We start from the raw sequence: 24824 nt of genomic DNA, 5'->3' as shown, positions 1-24824 counted from the left end.
AAGAGTTCACAATACAGCATTTGAAATAATTAATACTACCACAATAAATTATTTCACACATTGCTCCGGATCCTATTACGAGATACTGAGAAATACGTTACTTGTCAGATAAGAAAAATATCATTTTGTTTCAACTTATATCATATATTGGTTTAAATTCGGAATGAAAAAAAAAATGAATGCATTTTCCTGTAAAAGTTATTCCTGTATTTATATATCAAAAATAACAAGCAGTTAATTAATGAGAACTCCACATTATAGTATCGCTATATTCTATACATACTGTACTTTGTTACACAGATACATTACGATACTATTACGATGCATAAAGATGATGAAACGTTCTATCTGAAAGGCATATTTTTATAGTACAAATTACTGAGCATACTGATATTAAATTTTTTTTAAAAAATACGTGTTGTTGAATTTTTGTGAAACAAATGGGTACATTTTGTGAGTAGATTTTTGTGAGACATATTTTGTGAGTAGAATAAATTATTAAGATACGTTGCGTGATAAAAATATGTATGGCTTTATTACCCTCAAATTTATTTTAAATCAACATTTTTTTTTCTGTTTTATTATATATACCGGGTGTCTGAAAAAATGGAACAAGCGTTTATTTCCTTTACTATTGAAATTAGATACATACTTCCGATTGCAAAGTTTTGTCAAATAAGGTACAAAAATGCATGAAAATACTTTAGAAAAGAAGAAATGAAAGAGTTCAATTGATTTTTTTCTACTGTCATCATAGAGAAAAAGTGCTATTGAGTAAAATGTTTTTCTTGCACTCACCAATAAAATTACAAAGTTTCGTGCTTCCATCTGTAAAATTTCTTAAGATATTAAAAGGCGACAAATTTAATACTTTAGACAATTCTTCCGTATTTCTGGCCATGCCAGTGTTTAAGCGAAATTTTCGTTATAATTTTCAGGGATACTATACATATCGCGAAAGATTATTTAAAGCGCTGGATCAGAAAAACAAAGCAATTATTAATTTCCTTTAAATTTAAAAACTGACCAGATAATATATAAACTGAATTGCTTAAAAAGCTGTTCAAAATGAAACCTTCCACACTAATCCAAAGTTGCATTCTTTTAAATATATTTTCCCGCATCCGATAGAGTTCATCACTTATGATTTAAAGACAGGCTTTTCGAATTCGTCGGCAAATATCTACAGAGCATGTGCTGCCAAAGCCAATGAATCCCTTAATTCAGGCATAATGCCTTATCAAAACTAAATGAATTCATCAGTCAACATTCAATATTCTACTATCCAAAATAGAGTTATCCAAACTGTTTTAAAAACAACACACCATATATTTATAGAAAATTGTCTCTGATGATAGACTTATTGTTCTCAGAATGGATTTTTGCTGTTCCAAAAGTGGTAGTTCTGAAGATTAATGTTTCTATCCTGATTATTAAAATAATATTTGTCTTTCAGAATAACATTTCTCAGAAAAGCAAAATTTTATTCTATTTGAGAGGCGACGAGATTTTAAAATTCCAAACATCTATCGTGTAATTGTTTACTAAATGGTTATTACATTGATATGTTCTCCACAATGTCGGTTTTGGAATGTTGAATTCTGAATATACTATTCGTGAATTCGCATGAGGACTACTTGAAAAATATAAGGCAAAATCTCAATTTTCGCATCCCATGTTTGTCGATTTATCCTTCCCTTTCCTTTCCGGGTAAATAGAGATCTTGTGGATTGTAACAGATAAACTTTTCAGTAAGTTCACTGCCTAAAAGGCTGCCTGAAATTCGGAAAACGATATTTTCATTTTTCTAATCGTCGCTATAAGTCTTCACCATGTCCAAACGTTCCTTGTTATTGTTATTCTTTTAAAAAGCGTACAAGTGCAAGTAAGGAATTTTATTTTCTCCTTCAGTATTCCATAATTTCTCTGAGATACCGTAAATGCTCAGTGTCTCTTCCCTTCTTCATAAAATCAGACTTGTAACTGCCGAGCAATAAAAGCGAACACCGCCACGAATGATTAGCAAACTCCTTTGAGATCATGATATTGAATCTAAACAAATATTTATGCATTACATTTTTTTCTGTACTGAATAAATTTACAATTGCGAAGTAAATATTTTCATCTAAATTTATAACTAGTCCCTCCAAATTTAAAAATAAACATATGTCTACAAATTCTGCAAATAATATTGTGATTTTTTTTTGTATGGATGAAAACAAGAGAAACATTTTACCAATTGACATATTGAGGGATACTTATAAAAATTTATTTTATTTTACTTTTTAGCTTGCATTTCAACAGAATCCAAAGTGTTTCTTTACAATTTGTGCATTTATAAAAGTGTGTTTTTAAAAAAAAAAAAAATTATAATTTCCTTTTCATGGAAGTTGCCACGTCTTAAAGAAATTTCATAAAGCATTTTAATTTCATGAAATTAGCACATGTTATCGCAAAATATGTATACTATCATAACTATTTGTTCCACTTTTGTTAACTTTTCGATGTCTCTGTGGCGATATTGTGCCTAGATTACAAGGACATGAAAAAAAATGTGCAGTTTATTTTTGTTCTAAAAATAATGCGCATTGATTCCTTCCGCACAACACAGAAAAATCACATCCACATGCAATGTTGCGTGAAAAGGAAATGCAGAATTCAAACATAGTAGTTTTCGACACCTCTGTTTGTAATGAATGTAGAAAAGTGGCGATTAGAGTCAGAGAAAGTAACACATTGTGAGAAAGCAGAAAACATATTGTTAAGTGTAGATAAACACAATGGGAGGTTGGAATAAATGGATCAATTTTCCTTGTAACAACTTGCTTTAAAGCTAGCTGCGCTCACGCTCAACCTGAATGAATCTCTAAAAAAATCTGCACGGCCGCCAAAAAGTTGAAGAAACATTGTATTGGCTGCAAGATGAAGTTGTTCGTCCTATTACTCTGCATATTTCTTGGCCATTGTGAGGCATTAAGGAATCTTGGAAATTTGGCGTCCTCCATGAATCCTCTAAACAGTGAGTCAACAATTATTAGTAGGACTATTTTAATCTCCACAAGCAGTTTTATAATGTTCATTCGAGTTTTCCAATCTGATATATCAAGCGTCATTCGTGATTAGTGGATAGATACGTTTTTTTTTCAAAGATTTATAATTTTTTTTTTGTATAAAATATTATAATTTTTTCTGATATGCAAAATATATTTGTGATATTTTAAATTAAAATGATAGTGTCCATTTTTCAGAAGTCACAGCCTCTAATAAACAATTTAAAAACTGCATCGAAGCGCTCTATTTCCTTAAGTTGTGAAAAGTTTCTAAAGAATGATATAAAATTTGATGAAATGTCTTGAGTGAGAGCTCGGAGGTTAATAAAATAAACAATTTAAAGTATCGAGCATGTCTTCATTCAACTGAGGTGACAATTTTAAAGCTAATATAAGATCTCTTATGAATGTAAGCATCATTTTTAGCTCTTAAAAAATGAGCTGTTTGAGTGATTATCACAATATTTCTCTAAATCTTGCTTCGACTGTGCGCAAAATTTCAAACACATTTGCCAAATTTCATGAGAATCTACTAAATAATTTATATTTCTATAGTGTATAATTTATGAATTTTCAATGCTATTTATAAAAATATTAAAGTATCATTTTTAAACTTGACGCCGTATGTCTGTCTCAAAATTCAGGAAACTCCATTCCGATTCTCAGTCATTTATCCAGTTCTCAGATGCGGGAATTTCTCTAAACGTTATTTTTTTTTTCAATGTTTATCTTCATTTGCTTTTGCAAGAACTGTGTATTATGAGCAAACGATCGTTTATCTGTTCTAATAATAAAGATAATGAGTGTATGCGTGGCTGCGTCCGCGCATATGTTAAAAGTGAGAGCTTGCATGTTTGTGTGTGCTGTCATTCTACTGCCAGACCGTTTGACTTATAACTACCGAATTTGGAACATATATATCTTGCAGTGTGGAAATGTGCACTTTAGAGTGAGCTTTTTTTTTGAAATTTTAATTTTAATTAATTAAAAACTAAGCTCAACTTTAGAGCTTCTCACGATTGCTTTCGAAAATATTACAGCACAAAAAATGAATTTATTATTTAAAATATAAAAACTATTGTATTAAAATATAAAAAATGTATTATATTAAAATTTTTAAAAAGTCATTATTTTAAAATATAAAAAATTGTCTTTTTATTAATACTCATTTAATAATTGAGGAAAATTAAGCTGAACTTTTTATAAAATATTTTTTTTCACAAATATCTAATAACAGACTGTATGGTTGCCTGAAATTCAAACCACTTTCATTATTGTTGCTGTTCATAAATGAAATAATCGCTCGTAAATTCGAAAAAGAATTTACTTAAATTGGCTCGTCGTGCATGATGTCATTAAGTTAGATAATATTATATAAGCAAATGTTGTAAACAAATATTATGCATTGTTATGCCATCGAATTACGTTTATCCCAATCCAGCTTTTCTTTTCCAGTGGTGTTCACGAACAGGTGCATGGAAGATCTGGGTTGCTTCTATACCGGCGGTCCCTTCTTCAGCCCTCCAGTGAGACCCATCAGTCTGCCACCTGTTAATAGTCCGAAGCCAAAGTTCATGCTGTTCACGAAAACCAATCCAAGCAAGGCCTACCTGTTAGAAGCAACACCTCGCTCTCTACAGAATTCGCCATTTGACCCCAGTGCACAAACGAAGTTCTTCATACATGGATTCAAGTTCAAACTTGACCCTCAAGGTTCCCAGTTTGTAGGTTGCAGTTCGACTTAAAATCAGATTTTGTATATTAGGCAGTACACGAGAATATCGAAAGTTATATTTTATAAAGCTCAGCAATGTGATGATTTTTTAAAAAGAGGACAGCAACTAAAAACTCTTGTCGACATTGATAAGTTGATCTTTTCTATGAAATAGAAAAGGTTTTCCCGAGATGTTCTGGGGTGGGGGGGGAGTCAATTTACATTAATCTTGTTTCTAATTCATTTCAATTTATTGAAGAACGAACTATTTCATAACCAATATTATGCCATAAAATTCTTTTTCAGATTTCTCAGATCGTCTATTAAAAACAAGTTTTCAATTCAATCGTTTAACTAGATATATCATGCCTTGAGAAAAGTTAAGACTAGGCAATACTTAATGATAAAATTATCGTTGAAAGGAGTGGTTTAATAGTGCACCTTTAAACTAATTTATTTTTTACAAAAAAACTTAATTTTTATCAGCGATATGAAAATAATTATTAATACTGAAGTAAAAAAGAAAACATTTCCCCCCCCCTTAACTCATCATTCATCGCAAAGATAATTACCGAGTTTTAGGATAAAAGATATAATCAATATGAGATTTTATAAAAATGTACCTTCATTAATGTTATTTTTTGTTATTTTAATACTCAATCTGCAAGGAATATAAATATTTTGACTGATGTTTCTAAACAAGGTCCTGATAAAAATTTTAATCTCATTGTTTAATCTGTTGAAATAGTCATAGAAAATTTGTATTATTTCGAATCATTAGAAAGCATTTTCCATTAAACGTTTCTAAAGAAACTTTTTTGAAAAATTTTTTAAGTATATGCAAAAATAAAAATTAGATGCCAACTTGAAACAATAAACTTTATGACTTTTACCAACATGCGAAAAAAATTATTAATAATTTAATTTTTTTTTAAAAATTTGTGCTGCTATAAATAATGGCGTAATTATAGTAAGTCTCCCTTATGCGTAGTAAGAATATGAACCAATGGGAAATTAAATCATTGCTATCATAATAAAAATATTTCATCTCTGAACTATTCATTTACTTTTTATGATCCGACTTGCCGATTTTAAAAGCGCCGGTTATTTAGGAGAAGTAAGAAATAATTCAAAATTTGTTTACCTTAAAATTTGTCATATTTCTTTGAATTTTTGATAAATAAGAAATATATTAAAAAAAACTATTAATTCCAAGCTTTCGTTTTTTTCCCTCTGTTTCCTCGGATCTCTGCTAATAAGTAAGGTGAATGTGTGTGTGCGTTAGCGCTCAACAGAACAACGTGTTGGATCTAAACCGCAGAATTTGGCTCATGTAACATTGAAGTTATTTTTTAAATTTTAATTAATTAAAAACTAAGTTACATTTTTCACTTTTCCGATATAGTTATCGAAAATACTAGCGCAAAAAAAAGACATTTTTGTAGTTTTAAAATTTTAAAAATTGCTTTTTAATGATGCTAATTTAATGCTGGTACAAAACTTTTCTGAACTTTAGCAATTAAAAGAAAATACTTTTTTAACTTATTTCCAACAATTAATATTTCTGCCCTGAAATTCAAACCATTTTTATTGTTTCATCAAACATTTAATTGCGTGTTTTCATCCATTATTATAACTGTTAAAAAAAGAAGAATTTTGCTTAATACCTATGTAGTTTACAAAACAACACAAAAAAATTGCAATATCGTGAAATGTAAAGGACAGTTGAATCGTATGATTACGTTTTTAACAGCTCTATGATGTTATGGGGAGAATTAGAATGGTTCATGTATAAAGTAAATAGAATTTTAATAAAACAAAATTACAATAAAATGGCTTCCATGGCAGACAAGTTGACGCAATCAGGAACTTAAAATGATATCTAAAAGGTTATCTGAAATCACGTATAACAATATTCTCGTCCCACTCATATACTAGCTAATATGATATAAAACAAGTGTCTTAGATTTTTTGTACTAAACTTTTAATACCTTTGTTGGCCTCTTAATTTGCTTATTTATTTGATTTCCTTTATTTCTATATTTATTATTCTTTTCCTGTGGTAAAATATACACATACTACAAAAATTAATGACATACAAAATGAAATGTACGGAAAATAACCTTTCATTAATCAGCATTAAGGTGGCATGATTCCCTTACAACATTTTCATTTCCTATGCTAGCAAGATACAGTATCGTTCACTTTTGTTACTTTTCTTCTCTGTTCTGAGGAATTAATCTCCCCGTCTCTGCGTATAAAATTTCGCTTTCTTCAGCTCGTTAGTTTTGGTTACAGACACTTCCAAACAGGGGATGTTATTTTACACATCGCCCTGCATTTAATTGATACTTAAATGCAAATACTTGTTATTTGACTGCAATGATGCAGAGCTTTTTCTAAAAAAAATGATCCCACAAACAATATTTTTACGACTGAGACTTTATCAATTCCTACATCTAAAAGAATTGCGATTATGATTATCGGTACAGTCAATGCTACAATTCAAATTCGGCACATTCTCCTTTAACTGAACCAAAACATTTATCTGACAGTTTTGCTGGACATGGAATTCCTGCTCCATTTCCACTACATTTTTTTTCCTGGAACTCCTCAAATAGGATTTGATTATTATTAAGTTTGAAAATGAATATTCTGCTCTTTTCGGAGCTGTTTACTGGGCATTTTATTCATACTTTGATTTAATTTCCTGTCTTGAAAGGCATTTAGGACATTAGCAATACTTACACGTCTAGATACCCTGTGACAGTTTTGAAGAACCAATATATATACGCACAATTTAAAACTTTGGATTCGTCTATGAAAGCTCTTCTATATTTATAAGTTGTTTCTAGGAATGAAAGTATTTGCATTTTTTCGAATGACTCCGCACAGATCTCTGCTTTTTTCTCTTGCAGAAAACGAAGGACGCGTTGCTGAAGCAAGGCGCTCACAACGTTTTTGTAGTTGACTGGTCCGACTACAACGGCATGCCTTACGAGCAAGCTGTCGCCAACACACGTGTGATAGGCGCAGTGATAGCGAAAATGGTCAACTTTCTCACTGTAAGTACAACACGGATGAACAGTTATTTCCTATTCATTGTTGAATTCTTCTTGATCCTAAATCAGATTTCTTTTAAAAACTAAAATAATTATTCATGTTTGCCTTGTATGTAACTGACTGCATCTTCCGATTCGGATATTAAATGCCAGAAATCAGGTAACATTTTTGAAGTTAAATATTATAATTAACCTATTGCTTTTTTGAGAAGTTATTCGATATTGTTAGCATTCAAGGTTATAAATAAAATTCGTAAGTCAGCAAAATACATTATGATTTGCTTTCTTTTGTTTATTTCATTATCTTTTGTTTATTTCAAATTACTTATTTTCCTTCCTGGCATTTTCCCCCCTTTATTATTATTCTACAAGTATTTTTTTAAGCATCAATAAAATAATTTCAGAAAAAAGTTCTCTGCTATTTGTAATTAAAAATAAAATGAAATACTTTCCTTTAATAAAATCACCCGATTTAAGTGTACTGCATGTTACTCTTCGAAATGAAAATTATTACGAAAAAAACTGCCAATATTTCATTTTTAATGCATAAAAATATCTTTATGAAAGAATTTTTTTTGTATAAGCTACATTTTTACAACTTTTAAATCTTAGAAACAGGCTGGTATGTCACCGCAAAATGTTCATTTGATTGGCCACAGTTTAGGAGCTCATATAGCTGGATACACCGGAGAAAGAGTACGGAACTTGGGTCGAATAACAGGTATGGCATTTCCTTTTTAAGACGTACCGTTCTTACTTTATAATACAATAATCGTTCGTTAATTCGGTAGATATTAAACTGTAGAACTACTATATTGAAAAAAGCGTCGAATTTATGAAAGTTTGTTTAAGATAATGCATTTTAATAGTAAGCTACACGTTTATTTTACAAAATACATAAAATCATACTGTATACAAATCATACTATATTCATATTACTGCTGAGAATTTGTAATATTGATTCCCTATGCAGTAAGGCTCCTGGTAAGGAAAATAATTTTGCACGTACAGTAATGGTGCTGAATGAATGATAAATCCCTAACCCCCCAGTCTTGACAATGAATTTGGGACTTTAACGACAAAATTAAAGAACCCAGAATATTCACGATTCTTGGCGATATCTTTATTATGATTCGCGTTCCGAAATTTGTTCTGGAACATTCGATGCATTGTTCCAGGACTTATAGAAAGCAGAAGGCCTGTTGTCAGCAGTGAATAAAGACATTTGAGTTTAGCTCAAGTGAGTAGTTGAACGAAGTCCCCAGAGAGTTTTATCTGAACACTTTGTGCTGCTGTTTACTGCAAATGTTATTTTTGTTTACGCCTCTGCTGGGATTTACTACAGTACACTCCCGATTATCCGCGGAATTGGGAGGCGCTACCAGCGCGGATAACAAAAATCGCGTATAATCCGAAAAAAGCTAAAAACGGGTATATCAAAAGAGGAAACAGTCATTCCAACTTTGAAAAATCGTTTTATGTACAATAAAACGTAAAATAAACAGCAGGAAATGTTTAACTAACGCTTAATATTTTAGTATATCACTCAAAACTAACCCAAAATGCATTTTGTTAATGAAAACAGAAAAGTGCCTTGTACTTACGAGAGGCGTCAAGGATACACAGAAAAATTAATACATATGTACTGTTTTAATACTGTAATGTATTATGTAATTAAAAAGCATAACTGTAAAACTACACCTTTTTGAAGAAATTATTCATTTGTGTTTGCATCTTGCTTTGAAAGCATTTTCTCTTGATCCGAGATTGCATTTTTCGTAGCATAAGTTTCTTGGCCAACTCTGATCACTTACTCATCAGAGAGGAAGGTTTCAAGGCCTGGGATATTTTTGCCATAAATAAGCACGATGTTAGCAAATTTAACGTTTTGTGAACGCTCAGTTTTGTGAACATATTTATTTTCTTTGCTTTACGCTTGTACAAAGAAAAAAAAAAAAACCTTTGTGCGGCAGGCGCGGATAATCGCTCCGCCGATAATCCGCTCGCGGATTATCGGGCGTCTACTGTACTGTGTATTGGTGTAGAATAAAGCGTCGTTATTTATCGCTGCTGGTTGGATTTTTCACCGTACAGTCTACGTACGGATTTCATATTTTTCCGTTATAATATAATTAAAAACCAGGGTAGAAGTCGATTGATTATGTCTTCCCAAGCTCGTTAACGTTGGATTGCAAAGCACTTGTTTTCTTTTTCGCTTCTAAAAACGCCAGACAGTTGGAAGAGCTAAATTGGCGAAATGCCGGACTATAGAAATACCATTTTTTATTAAAGCTTGGGCGCAGTTTGGAGATTTAAATAAAAGGCAGAATGGGCAGTTCTTTAACCCATACATTAAATACTGAAATGATACTTCTAGAATTAATATATTTACAATTATTTTCCGAAATTTTATATAAAAAGCGAACGTCTTTCAACTTTTTGGAAACAGTAGGATTATATAAAACTATTAATTAAAAAAATTGAAATTTCTATTTACTGCTACGAATTAAAATTAAGATCAAGAAAAATAAATCAGCTACCAAAACTGCATCCCTAATAAGAGATTCTTATTACGAGTAATTTAAATAAAAATATTCAATAAAAAGTAAAGACAAAGTGGAAACCGACTGATAAGTTTAAAAATAAACTGATGATGGTCAGTACGAATTACTGAAGAATGAAATATATTAAAACTCCCAATTAGTGAATGCTTTAAAACACTTCCGCCTCATTTCTCTACAAAATAAATTCTTTATTGGATTCTTAGATAATATGTCATTTTTATTTTACTATACAATAAAAATGACTAAAACTATATCATTTTTAAATGGAATTCTTGAAAATTTAATTTTTAATTCATTTTTAAGCTTTAGTATATAAAAATGAATTACAAAATTTTTAACACTGGGTAGAATTAATAAAATACTCTAATTCAAGATTAGATAAAATACTTTAAAATTTGGAAGCACTAATAATATTAATGAGATTTGAGAATAAAAATGCCTTGTGAATACTATTCTGAGAACTATGAGCCACTTCAATCATTCAATTAACTCGCTGATTTCATTCAGAAAATGGCAATTATTGCAGTTTAAAAATAATTATTTTAGAATTAGTAATACTAACCTTTACCATAGAAATCCAGTCTAATATAATATTACAGAAATATAAAGAAATCAATAGCTAAGAATTATTGTTTTTAATCCCCTTATTTTGTGAATTCATAAATAAATAAACTACTCGAGATTATCTTGATCATCAACTTAACAACTCAAATACTGAACCGACACATTTAATAAATGCATTTTACCAGCTGTTTTTATACTGATTATATATATATATTTATAAATATTTTTCGTCAGGACTTGACCCGGCTGGTCCATATTTTCGAAGAACGGATCCGGCTGTTCGATTAGATCCAACTGATGCCATCTTTGTTGATGTTATTCACACTAATGCAGCAGACATTATATTTTCAGGTAATTCCTAAAGATTTCTTTTTCTGTTCTCATTCATTTTTCTTGTGCATTATTCTTTTATGCAGACATTTATTGTTCTTTTAATCTAATAAATTTTTAAATAAAACTTCACAATTTTAGTGGTGAAGAAGATTTTATAAATTAAAAAGCTATTTGCAAATCTGAATATAACTTTTTCAAATTAAATAATAAATATATTAAAAAGCGATATTAATATATATTTTCATGCAACTTATGTTTGCGAAAACCACTTTGTAAATAAAAGTCATGTCAATCAAATTTCCTTTTTTTTTTTTTTTTTTGTAATGAAGATGAATGTGTGTGTGTATGTTTGTCGGCACTCTACAAGCTATACTGTTTAATCTAGAACTACCTCTATATCTTTGAAAGAGGAAATTTTTTTAAAAATTTAACTAAACTTTTATTTAATAATTAAGTTGAATTTTGTCATTTTTCCGAAATAACTTCCGATAATATTACTGTACAAAAATGATTTCTTTACATCATCTTAAAATTCAAAAAAATATTTTTTCAATGACACTAATTTTTTGTCGTATAAATTTTTTATATTGTCATTTTTTTAAAAAGAAAACTATCTTTATCATATTTTCTAACAAGAATACAAACATATATAAGAATTCTGAACATATACATAACTATCGGGAACGAAAATACAAATAAAAAAACATAAGATTTCTGGAAAAACCCCAAAGTTAATATAAAAGTTGCAGTGTTTTTGTTTTCGTTTTTCTTTTCAATCCGAATTACCACGGATATTCATACAAAAATAATGAAGCGTACAAAAGAGAAATGACACATCTGATAATAATACAAATCATTATTGCAAAGTAGATACTAGGAAAATAAGCAATAATTTTACTTAATTCTGAGAAGAATCTGTAAAAGATTTAAACTTATATTTAAAATACTATTAACATTAATAAAAATACCAAAATTTACATTATTTTATGTTAAAAATTAGATTACATTGTTAAAAAAAATAAAAATAATCGAACGTATCCATTTTTTTCTATGAATTTTAGGGCAGTTGACCGGAAATAAGGGAAATGATTCTTAACTTAATGTGGATTTAAATGAAGTTTAACAATATTTTGTTGTATGAGTATTGAAGCTCAAAAATATTTTTCTGAAGAAGCAATTAAGAACAAATTGCATAAATTATTTAATTAAAAATTTTGGCGAGTATGAATTCCTGCGTATCTTTAGTCATCCAAAGACGGATCATTTCAAATATGAAATCCTCCTGAAAATGTAATAGGCATATGAAAAATAATGAGACATGGCTTTTGGTAAATCTTCATTAAATGAATCAAGATAATTTTAGATTTACTTAACTTTAATTAATTCGAATAAAAAATATGTGTTTCATTTCTTGTAAAATTTAGAATCTTTTGTTCTTTCGAATTCAACTGAATTTCTTTCATTCTTTCTAAAGCTGCAATGAATAACATTTAGGTTTATATGTAAGTCAATAAAAAATAAATTTAAAAAAATGTATAACTAAAAAATAAGTAAATAAAATCGTCATTCAATGTCAGATGTGAAGAAAAAAAATTTTGCAGTACAACAAATTATCTGCAAAGCATAAGTGAATATATTTGATAAAGAAACAAATTTGCATATTAAATAGTAACGAAACAAATGATTTTCAATTAATTCTTGATAGAAATGTAGCAAAATTTGAATTACATTTTTTAGAGATGAAAAAAATATATGTATTTAGTGCTTTAAAGAATTAAAACCGACAAAATAAAATTAAAAATGAAAGGTTTTGAATGACTATGTCTCGATAATTTAATAAATAAGATAAAACATATAAAATAAATATTCTAAATGTAGTAATAAAGATTTAAAAAATAGCAAAAATTTCTAAAAAATGAAGAGATCTTCCAAACATTAGTATGATAAGGCTTCTTAGATCATTTGTCTACTTTGCCTTAGTCTGGCTTGATTGCATCAGCCGTAGTATTCCATATTTAATGAATTTTTCATACCACACAGTTTGCTGAAAGAAAGCATATAAAAATATGATCATGTATGTTAAGTCTTAAGTATGATTATGTTAAAAACCTTTAAAATTACTTATGAAAGTTAAACTTATGCTGAAATGTACATTTCCCTTTCAGGACTAGGGACGACTGATGCCGTTGGACATATGGATTTCTATCCGAATGGTGGAAGTAAACAACCCGGATGTGATAACGCGAAAGGAGAAGAGGCGCCGCCTTCAAATGATCGTAAGCAAAATGCTCTTGTCGATTGAAATCCCTCGCTTTGTTTTGAAAATTTCCACTCGTGTTAGCTGAATTTCAAGGAAAGACAAATCAGAGGATTAAAAAAAAATCAAATTTACAATCCGAATAAGACGACAGGAATAATTTTAGGAATGTTTTTGAAATTCTAGCCAAGATCAAAAATTTTCCTATTCAACAGGTAGTTGTTATATTTTTTTGAAAGCAACAAGTTTCAAAAGGTAATACAAGAGATAGCAATCTTTTTTTTTAATTTTAATTTTTTCCAAAAAAATCTGATATTTAGATATATGTTGTTTTTTTAAAAGGTGCAAATACTTTGATGTTACTTGTAATAAGACCTATTATCGCAATACATTTCAATATGCTTCCCTTTTCTAGCTCGGAAAGCTCTAACTCACGTGATATTTTGTCCAGCACGTGATTTCCATTTGTTAAAAAACATTTAAACGCACAATCCAATATCTTTTTTCAGTGTTCCAGTATTACGAATGAGTGTCACAAAGAGTCAATATTTGATTTAACCCTAAAAATTAAAAGATATTCGTATTACTTTGTTTTATAGTGTTGGGAAATTTGACTTGAAGTCAATGGAAAACTAAACAGACCAAAATATCGATGATTTGCACTGTCATTCTCTTAAATAATTTTTATCTGCTTATTTATCTGTATAATATTCTGTGTTGAGATAAACAAAAATAATAATAGTAAAAGCAGGTGCACTGTAATATTAAGCCAAATATCAATACTTTAATATTCATCATTTTTGTACACTAACTTGTTTCATTACTGTAAAAGTAGAATTTTGAAATAGACTTTTTATTTAACTATTTATGTTCTAGAAATATAAAATTATGTTCCGTATTTTTAATATTAATACAATCTATTCATTTAAAATTATTATCAGAACAGAAGAAAAAACAAAGCTCTCTCCACAAGGATCACTATTTTGATTTCAATTTTTATTTTATTTGAAATTCTTGGCTCCTGATATGTTAGCAACCACTGCTTGTTCCTCTCCTATTAAAAAAAATAAATAAAAAAAGATTTTCAAAAACTTAATTTCATGGTTCATTTTCTACGGGGCAAAGTCCTCATTGACACCCAGAGCCGCAACCATTTTATTGTATCCATTAATTTTTATTTCTTTAATGAATTAAAGCGTTTGGTGCATCCATGCGTAAACAGTCCTCTTCCCCTATCTAGGGCTAATATACGAGGGCTATTGCAAAATAAAACTTTGACAGATCTTGGTGATTTTGATTTATATCTTTCGTTGTTATAAGAAATCCACGTTGAGTGACATAGCAGAATTATAACATTTAATATCGATGTCGAACAGCCAACACCAAAGGCCGCTAATATTTTATATTTTCAGAATTCCATTTCTCAATTAATCAGTAAACAGTTTCAATACATTCTTTATGAGTGACACGAAGAAAGCAGAGAATACTATAAACAAATTAATTTTATGTCTTTATATCATTTGTAAAGATAAATATTAACTATATTTATAATTAAAAGGGAAAAATAATTAAAAACATTTTTTTCAGAATCTAATTTTTAGTAATGTAAGAAAAGGAAAAAGATTCTCACTTATTCAAAAATAGGATAGGAAGAATGGGAAAAATAAGATGCACGGTCATAAGAAAGAAAATGTATATTCGTCCACAAATAAAATAAATGGGAATGAAATCCCAGTTTGTTTAAAATGTTTTCATTACAGTCTCTTGGTTTTTTTTTTTTTTTTATGGACGCTCATAATTTCGAAAAAACTTTGTTTTAACTATTAATAACTGGACTAATATATTAATTAATGTATTAAAACTTTATTTTGACTTTATTAATCTATAAAACACTAATAAAAGCTTGCCTTTATTGACTATTTTATGTTTAAATGGATTTGCAAATGATTTTCTCACTTCAACTCGGCACTATGGCAATCAGACGACTATTTCGTATGCCGGCTTATCAGTTTCTCTATTTAATTTAACTAGTTTTGTTTGTTTGTTTATAAAGATAGAATCTTGCATTCGTTCTTTTTACCAGATTTGGTAGAAATATCATATATTTTCATGTTTATATATATACTAGCCGTCTCTGGCGACCAGCCGGTTCACCAATCTTAATGCTTGCTAAAGTTTTAATAATTAAATATTTTCTGTAACTCCTATTTTAATAGTTTCTTTATCAAAATATTTTAAAATTTCAAATTTTGATATTCATATAATTTACTCATAATATTATAAAGGCCGTCAGCCATAACGTAATATGCATCTCTCTAATTTTCTGCTACCTCACGTAGAATTCATGCTTTAAATTAAAGTAGAAATGATTAAACTGCAATTATTATAATAATATTTTTTACTGAAAAAAGCATTCTTTTTTATAATATGATTACTGAAAATAGAGTCATTGAGCATTTAAACTTTATGTGCACGAAAGATCTTTCTTAATTTATGCAATATCTCAAGAATTTTTCAACAAAATTTTCTCAGATTCATCATGAGCAGATCGATTAATTAACAATGTTTAATTTTAAATGCATCAAACACTAAGAAAATAAACAGAATTGTTTAAAATAATAGGCCGAAAGGTTAAAAAAAAACTACTTAAAAAAACGATGTACTTAAAACTATAAGCATATATAAAAAATATATAACTAACATAAATACAATTTAATTACAAAAGCACACAGCTAATCTAAAAATAATTTAAATCAAGTACGAATCCGTTGAAAATAGTTTTCAACAATCAGAACACAATGCGTATGCGTGAATTTTCAACATCAGTTATGGTAACGTAAATGCGTGAATTTTCTACGCCAGTTGGGGTAACGCTATGCAGATTAGACATTTTTAATTTCCTTTATTCTGTGTTATTTTAATTCAAAAGTACTTCAGAATGATTTTAAAAGATCGATTGATTTACAATGTTTAATTTTAAATGCAACAAACATTAAGAAAATCAAACAGAATCGTTTGAAATAATCGGTCGAAAACATGCTAAGTCTAAGCTCTTTAGCGTGAGAAAAAAACTGAAACCTTACTCATTTGGTGTTGGGAAATGAAGATTTTTTTGGCGGCAAAGTTAGCTTTTAATTAATAATTAAAATTGTAATTAAAAATTAAAAAAGGACTCCAGGTGCGCATTCCCGACTTCCAAGGTATACATGTACCAAATTTGGTAGCTCTAAGTCAAACGGTCTGGCCTGTAGAGCGCCAACACACACACACATTGAGCTTTATTATAAGTATACATAAACAAAAAAATTGGAACTTTGGATGTGTTAAAGAAGCATATTATTCCATTCAGAATCAGAATTATTCCATTCAGAATATAATTCCATTCAGAATCAATCGATTATTTTATTTATGTTTTGTTTTCGTGCAAGAGCTAATAGAATTTGAAAGTATTTTTTCCAATATTCCTTAATATTTACAATGATGAATTGTAAAATAAAGGCTAAAAAATAGAAATTAATAAAATAGTGCTCTTTTTAAAATAATAGTGTTCTTTGATAAAAGTGCGTTATTTTCCCACTTTTTTTTATCAAATATATTATACATATTAATTCGAAATGGCTTGTCTCGCTGCTTTGAGAGGAAATTTTACAACTTTTCATTCACTTTCTTGATTACTAGAGTTTTCAAGCTTACTGCACTTGCATATTCTCAATGGAAATTTGCTATTTCAATATTTTCAAATCTTAACTACAATTAATCGCTTAATTTCATTTAATTTTCATACTATACATATCTTATCAGTGGAGTAATTTGGCTGTGAATTCCAGAAAATAAATAGTTTTCTGTTTTCTTCGCTATCTATAATAATTAATCTAAATAGCATGTTAAATAGAAGAAAATAATTGATTTAAAAATTATTTATTGTCTCTTTTTTTAAAAAAAAATTTGCTTTCATAAAATTTATTTCGGCTAATTTCCCGATCTATTTATTCTAAAACCGGATTTTAATATGAAGTACCTCTTTATAGTAATTGTGAGTTTGCCCGCATGTGATCACCAGCAAATAGGCTCTTCATTGACAAAAGTTTTAAAAAAATGTTTTTATTAAATTTATTGCGAGATTTATTCATTTTAAAGCATTTCTTAACATGAAATACTTTTGCTACTACCTTTGCTAAATGCATATGTGATCCTGTAACAAGTGATCGCATTTTTATAGATGTGATCAAATGCTCATCTCATATGAAAATGATTGATTATATCTATTTTAGTACAGAAATAAAAGTTTTTAAAACCTGCTTTTATAAAATATATTTCGGTTTATTTCCAGATCCATCTATTCCAATACAAGTTTTTCACACCTAACATTTCTTTCAACTTACTGCGATTTTTGCTAAGCACGTGCGATCAAAAACGAGCAAGAATTTCATTTATAAAAAAATTAAAAATCACTCTTTTTAAATTCATTTCAAGATTTTATTTTCAAATTTATTCATTTAAAAACATTTATTAACTCGAAACAATTTTTCCAGCTGGTACTAACTTTACTAAATATGCATGTGATCATTGGTGCATTAGACAGTGATGGCATTCTCACAAATGCGATCAGATGTCCATCTCACAAATAATTTTTTAATATGAAGCATTATCTTTATAGCCACCGCTGTCTTCGCCAAGCACAAATGCCCTCACATGCGAGCAAACACGTACTTTCAGGAATCAGTGAATCCCAGATGTCGGTTTCAGGCCGTCTATTGCAACAGCTATGCCGACTTCGAAAGTGGAAAATGCCGAAGCTCTTCGATTGTTTCTCCAATGGGATTGCATGCACAGAAAATACCTAGACTGACAGCTCCAGCTAAGTTTTATCTCAAAACAAAAGCATCCTCCCCGTTCTGTCAATGATAGAAAGCATCGGCATGTATGTGCACAACGTGCAAAATACAAATGATTATTTTCAAGTGGCAAATTTATTACCTATGCTTCTTTATTGATATGGTTTTATAGTTTTTAGCAATTTAGAGCAAATAAAACTCAAATAGCCCTCCAGATTTTATGTGTGAAACTACATCTGTATAATAACAAAATTATTCTTCGATTGATATATATTTATTAAATTACAGGGAACCAAAATAAAATGAGTAAAACCACTTTGGGACATTTACATTTATTGTATAGTTAATGTTTATGTTTAATAGAAACGTAGCTGCCGACACAATCAATTTATATCGTACTGTAGTTTTGTATATTTTATTTTATAATAGGCAAACATATTAGTATCGCTCTTTATAGTATAGTTCTTTTTTTTCCAAGAATTATGCTTATGTTTTTGCAGTATTAAAATTCAGACCTAAAGACTTAAAATGTATTACATAAGAAATGGATAAACAATTTACTTAATTTAATTCAATTATCGGAACAAAATTAGTTAATTATTAAGGTAAGATTAATTAGGTCCCTATTAGATTTCTTTTTGTGCATTAAATTTTCTTTAAAGAATGGAAGATGAGGTGAATCAGGCACATAGAATAACTCTCAAACTCTTCATTTATTTAAATCGGTAGAAAGGAGAACATAAATTTTTGGAAAGTTCATGCCGTATACTGAGCAAAAGGGCAACATTTGGTAAATACAGTTCTATTTTAACACGCATTAAAAACCTTACATTGCATTAAAATATTTTTAATGTACCTTTAAAATGCTACGACATTTAACCAATATTGCTGATTTGATGAGTACACGGCGGGAACAATCGAAAAATACTTGTTTCAGTCAAATCAGCAAAGCTGGTAAGTGTCGTAGCATTTTAAAGGTACATTAAAAATATTAAAAAAAATTAAATGCGAGATTGAATTATAATTGAAAACTCCTCTTATCTTGACGGACACTCTAGATCTAAAAGTATTTATTGACTTTTTAAACACGAAAGTTTAGTTATATTAACGTCCCGTTTTAAAATAACATCAGAACTATTTTGGGACGAGCCTCCTAATTTTTAACAACGGTCAGATGACGAAAGCGTTTGACCCAGAAAGATTTATTATGTTCGAGGTCTGCTTATACTGCAGATCTTTGGTAGAATCAAATCTCGAAACAGGAATTCTGTCATCCCAAAGCCGAGATCTTACCACCAGATTGCTATTTTCCTTCAAAAAAGGAAAAGCAGCGATAACTCGACTTCATATCTCTATTCACAAAAATATTTATACTGATAATTTTTCCTGTATATTCGCAGATGAGAATTTTTGTTGAAAGAAAATGCATTTTTTTTCTCATTCAAACATCTCTTAACACATACTAAAATATTACAATTAGCCAACTGTAATATCTTATGTCAACTTTGTCCAACACTGATGGTGATAAAAAAATTTTCCATTTAAATTCCTTGTATTGGAATTCATGTTAGATTTTTGAAATGAAAGAAATCAATCAGCTAGCCAAAAGTAAGAATTTATAATTCCTTGAAAGCTAGTCTTTCAATGATAGATGATTAAGAAGTTGGAAAGACAACCATATTTCCAGCTGCAATTTTCATACTGAATCTTCAGCAGTCTTCCATTGAAACGAATTTAGCAACCGATTGTTATAGTAACAAATTGATTTCATAATTTTCCTCACTTTTTCATACACATTCAGCACATCTGCAAAATTTTTGAATGAAAAGTTCTAGCTTTTTTTTTACAAAAACACAACGAGCGCCGTGAACTCAGTTTAAATTATATGCAACACCTTCATTTCTGAAATTGTTAAAAAAGTTTTGTATTTAAAAAGTTAACAAAATACAAAGCAAATCTGATCAAACGAAAGAAGATGATAGAGGCGCCCGTGTGAATCACAATACTTTGTAGTAAACCTATCCTCTTACCATTTGCAAATTATGGCGGATGAAATGAATGTGTTACAGAGTGAGGGAAAATACTAATTTGAAAAGTTTCGAGTAGACCCATATGTAAAATAAATACATGTTTTGAAAGGACGAGAAATCTGTTTTTCCGTTTCCTAGGACTGTAAAAAAATTGGCAAACTGTTGGTGATTTTGTTTGTTTTTTTTGGTGGTGGTTTGGCCAAAATAATTTAACTGTCGCCAACGGAATATAATGGTATTTTATCATTTCAGTGGACCGTAAAAAAAATCACCAAACTGTTGGCGATTTTTTTTGTTGTTGTTGTTGTTGGCGATTTGATGAAAATAATTTAATTATCACCGGAAATGAAAAAGTACCAAACTCTATACGATGACGCCGTTTTCATCAAGATAATTAGGATTAAAGCCGAGTGGAATGCAAAATCAAATTTTCGCTAAATTTTGAAGCAAATAAAGTTCTAGGTGTAATCTGTCAAATTTACCAAACATTTGTCCATGCCATCAGTTTCCGAAGAAACCTGTAAGAAACTATATTAGTGTTCTAGATCATTCTAGTGTTCAAGAAATTTAATCTTTCTTTGCAATATTCATCACTGAAATCGCCGTTCGTCAAAAAAAAGAAACTTCCGAAGGGCCATTGTCGCTCCTGAATTCAGTTTCTTGCCCAGCTTAACCTGTTGTTTTAATTAGATTCAAGAAAGGAAATTTCAAATCCAAATAAAAAAAGTAGCTCTTCAGTTGCATTATAAACATAAAATAGAAACAAACTGACATACATTTGCATATCCGAAAGATTCCAAATTCGTAAATTTGCATATATTCCATTTATCCACGATCCTTTCATGTGTCTGCTTTTCGATCTATTTCGATGAACACCGATTTTGGGAAGTCATTTTACACGAAAGACTGAATATATCATGAAGTAGAACGTCGGTTCGCAACAGGCTCATTCAGAAACTGATGAAATGGACAAAGGTTTTGGTAAATTTAATAGATTTTAGTTGGAATGGTGTTTGCAATTTTAAATACTAGCCGCCTTTGGCGACCAGCCGGTTCGCCAATCTTAATGTTCGTTTAAATTTTAATAATTAAATATTTTACGCAATTCCTACTTTAATAGATTTTTCATCAAAATATTTTAAAACTTCAAATTTTGATAGTCATATAATTCACTCATACTATTATAAAGGTCTTCAGTCATAACGTAATATATATCTCTCTAATTTTCTGTCAGCTCTCGTAGAATTTATGCTTTAAATTAAAGTGGAAAGAATTAATCTGCAATTAATACAATAATATTTTTTACTGAAACAAAGCATTTTTTATAATATGATTACTGATAACAGAGTCACTGAGCGTATAAACTTTATGGACGCTAAAGAATATCTTTCTTAATTTATGTAATATCTCAAAAATTTGTCAACAAAATTTTTTCAGATTCATCATGAACAGATCGATTAATTAACAATGTTTAATTTTAAATGCATCAAACACTGAGAAAATAAAATGAATCGTTTAAAATAATCGGTCGGAAACAGGTTTAAAAAAGCTACTTAATAAACTATTTACTTAAAACTATAAGCATATACAAAAAATAAATAAATAACATAAATACAATTTAATTACAAAAGCATGCAACTAACCTAAAAATTATTTAAATCAAGAATCATACGTTGATAATATTGTCAACAATCAGAACACAATACGCATGCGTGAATTTTCAACGCCAGTTACGGTAACGCAAATGCGTGAATTTTTCTACGCCAGTTGGGGTAACGCTATGCAGATTAGAAATTTTTAATTTCGTTTATTCTGCTTTATTTTAATTCAAAAGTACTTCAGAATGAATCTGAAAGATCTATTAATTCACAATGTTTAATTTTAAATGCATAAAACATTAAGAAAATAAACAGAATCGTTTGAAATAATCAACCGAAAAATGTTAACCCTAGCCTCATTACTGTTGGGAAAAAAAACTGAAGCCTTACTCATTTGGCGTTGGGGAAAATGAAAAGATTTTTTGGGCAGGAAAGTTAGTTTTTAATTAATAATTAAAATTTTAATTAAAAAAAAGGGACCCCAGGTGCACATTCCCGACCTTTAAGGTATACATGTAGCAAATTTGGTAGCTGTAGGTCAAATGGTCTCTTCTTGTAGAGCGCCAACACACACACACATTGAGCTTTATATAGAAGTATAGATTAAAGATTTTGGCTGCAATTTCATCTTACATTTTGCCGAGATTTCGGCACTTGTACCTAGACATTAATCCAATTATCTTGAGAGTGTTATCTTACAGGAATTTCCATGCTCTTTCAAAGTATACGCTTGTGTTATGTGTATGTCTGCCCGAAATTTTTAAATTTGTACTTTGAACTATCATTAAAAAATTCAACTTACGCATTCTTCTACTCAAGGCAATGAGCTTTAGGAACTTCTCTTCTAATAAACTGGTCAAATTAGTTTTCCAATTCAATGGGGTCAATTCACGGTCACGTGTCAGGTACCAAACAAACCGTTTCTGTTCAATTTTCAACCGTCCTGCGCATGACGGGATGTCTGCCGATAACGTTGATGAAACCATTGTTTAGTAATTGTTACGCTAGCCGATCAACCATTAAAAACTTCTGATTTTTTTTTTTTTTTTGAAGATATTATTTTGAATTATTTTCTCCAAATTTTCGTAGTTATATAATTTTATTTCTTATCTTAAAATTTTAATTAGTATTTTCAATGGAATTATTGTTTTTGCATAATTAATTAACGTCGCTTTTTAATTCGTTTGGTGCTGCTTTATTCTTTCCTTTCCCAAATCCTTTTTTATCTGAAGGATACATTTTGACAAATGACTATGGCAGTGTTTTTTAAAAATTACATATGTTCTTTTTTTACATATTATTTAAATATTATTGAATGTTGAATCTTATAAATATAGTTATTTTTCAAAATAAATTATTACTCTTAGATAAATTAATATTTTAAAGCTTACTAATAAAATTATTGCATTTTTTTTCTTATGTAATGATTTTTATTAATATTGAGACTTTGATGTTTTCAGTTTGCTCAGAGGAAAGAACATGAAATTCAAATTAGTATATATTGAATAAATTATGTTTACAATTTCAAATTATGAAATATAAAAAGTATAGATATCTTTTTTTAAATCTATGCAACTTATGAATCAGTTATTTCATTTTAATTTGTAGAGATCATTAAAGGAAAACAAACAAAATTACACTTTCATATTTTTTATTTACACATTACAAAATATATATATATAGAGATAAAATATATATGATAATTATTTGAAAAAATATGATCAAATGGATGTTTCAATGTACTCACTAATACAAAAAACTATTTATCAACATTTATTTTTCTAGACACTTAGAAAAAATATAAACACAGTATGACAAGAATGTCAATGTAAATGATGAAATCAAATTTATTCAACAGAAACATTCTAAATACTAAACAACAGGGTTTTTTTTTTATCATGAATAAAAACATTATGTTGAACAATATACTTTTAAAGCAGAACATTTATTAATTTTTTTTTTAAATGTTAAAGTTACATTGATAAAAATCCCATTGAATGAATATCATAAAATAAAACATACAATACAGTTAATTTAATAAACAAGAATAAGGTCATGATATATATATATATATATATATATATATATATATATATATATATATAAAGAGAGAGAAGTTAAATAGGATATAAAGATGAGTTGGAAGAAACACTTTTATACTTTTACAGAATTTTATAATTCAAAATTGATATGTTAAAAAAATAGAAAGAAAAAAAAAGTGAAACATGCATGTAGCAATGAAGTTGGGAATAAAAATTATATAATAAATGTTGATATGGAAATTGATTTTGAATGAAAAGACCTGTATTTATTAAAACAGAAATCACTGAGGTGCACAATGGTATAACATGATATTATGATAACAGTCAATTTCAGTTTAAATACAATAAACTATTGACATTTCATTTTTAACAATAGAAAAGTTGTTTGATATAAATTCACTTTGAATCCATCACAAATCTGCAAATGTAATTAGAAAACTAGTAATAATGCTTTCTGGTGTCATCCATTTTGCTCTTTTGTTATTAGACATGACTACCCAGCAATAACTGAATAACATGAATTACTAAAAGATAAAGAAAACTTTAAGGTTCATAATAAAAAAGTAAAACCTCATAATGCATTTTATTATAATGCCAAAAACTAAAAATCAAATGCAAAAATTATTTGACGTTAATTAATGGTTTTTATACTTAACTGATTTATATTCTTAATTAAATGACCTGAGTTTTCAACACTTAAATATATATATATTTCTTATATATAGCATTCAATTTATCAAATTAAGAGCACATTTAATAAAATACATCAATTACA

At 28.8% G+C, this 24824-nt stretch overlaps 1 protein-coding gene across 1 annotated transcript; it reads left to right on the top strand.

Moving 5' to 3' along the window:
- Positions 1-2874: 2874 nt before the first annotated feature.
- On the top strand, positions 2875-18659 carry LOC129972413 (inactive pancreatic lipase-related protein 1-like). The gene is made up of 7 exons (XM_056086548.1): positions 2875-3019; positions 4506-4774; positions 7683-7829; positions 8439-8547; positions 11189-11305; positions 13453-13563; positions 18202-18659. The coding sequence occupies exons 1-7, from the start codon at positions 2923-2925 to the stop codon at positions 18447-18449; spliced, it is 1098 nt and encodes a 365-aa protein (XP_055942523.1). The 5' UTR covers positions 2875-2922; the 3' UTR covers positions 18450-18659.
- Positions 18660-24824: the final 6165 nt, after the last annotated feature.

This window comes from Argiope bruennichi, chromosome 6 (assembly GCF_947563725.1).
Source record: "Argiope bruennichi chromosome 6, qqArgBrue1.1, whole genome shotgun sequence".
NCBI lineage: Eukaryota > Metazoa > Arthropoda > Arachnida > Araneae > Araneidae > Argiope > Argiope bruennichi.
The sequence above is the reverse complement of the archived record's forward strand: the minus strand, read 5'-3'. Positions and strand labels throughout refer to the sequence as shown.

What these genes read in the sequence shown, in the direction of transcription:
- LOC129972413 (XM_056086548.1), top strand. Translation starts at nt 2,923, where the DNA reads ATGAAGTTGTTCGTCCTATTACTCTGCATATTTCTTGGCCATTGTGAG. An exon ending in AGCAGACATTATATTTTCAG is followed by an intron (nt 11,306 to 13,452) that starts GTAATTCCTAAA and finishes TTTCCCTTTCAG; the next exon opens with GACTAGGGACGACTGATGCC. An exon ending in GGCGCCGCCTTCAAATGATC is followed by an intron (nt 13,564 to 18,201) that starts GTAAGCAAAATG and finishes TTATCTTTATAG; the next exon opens with CCACCGCTGTCTTCGCCAAG.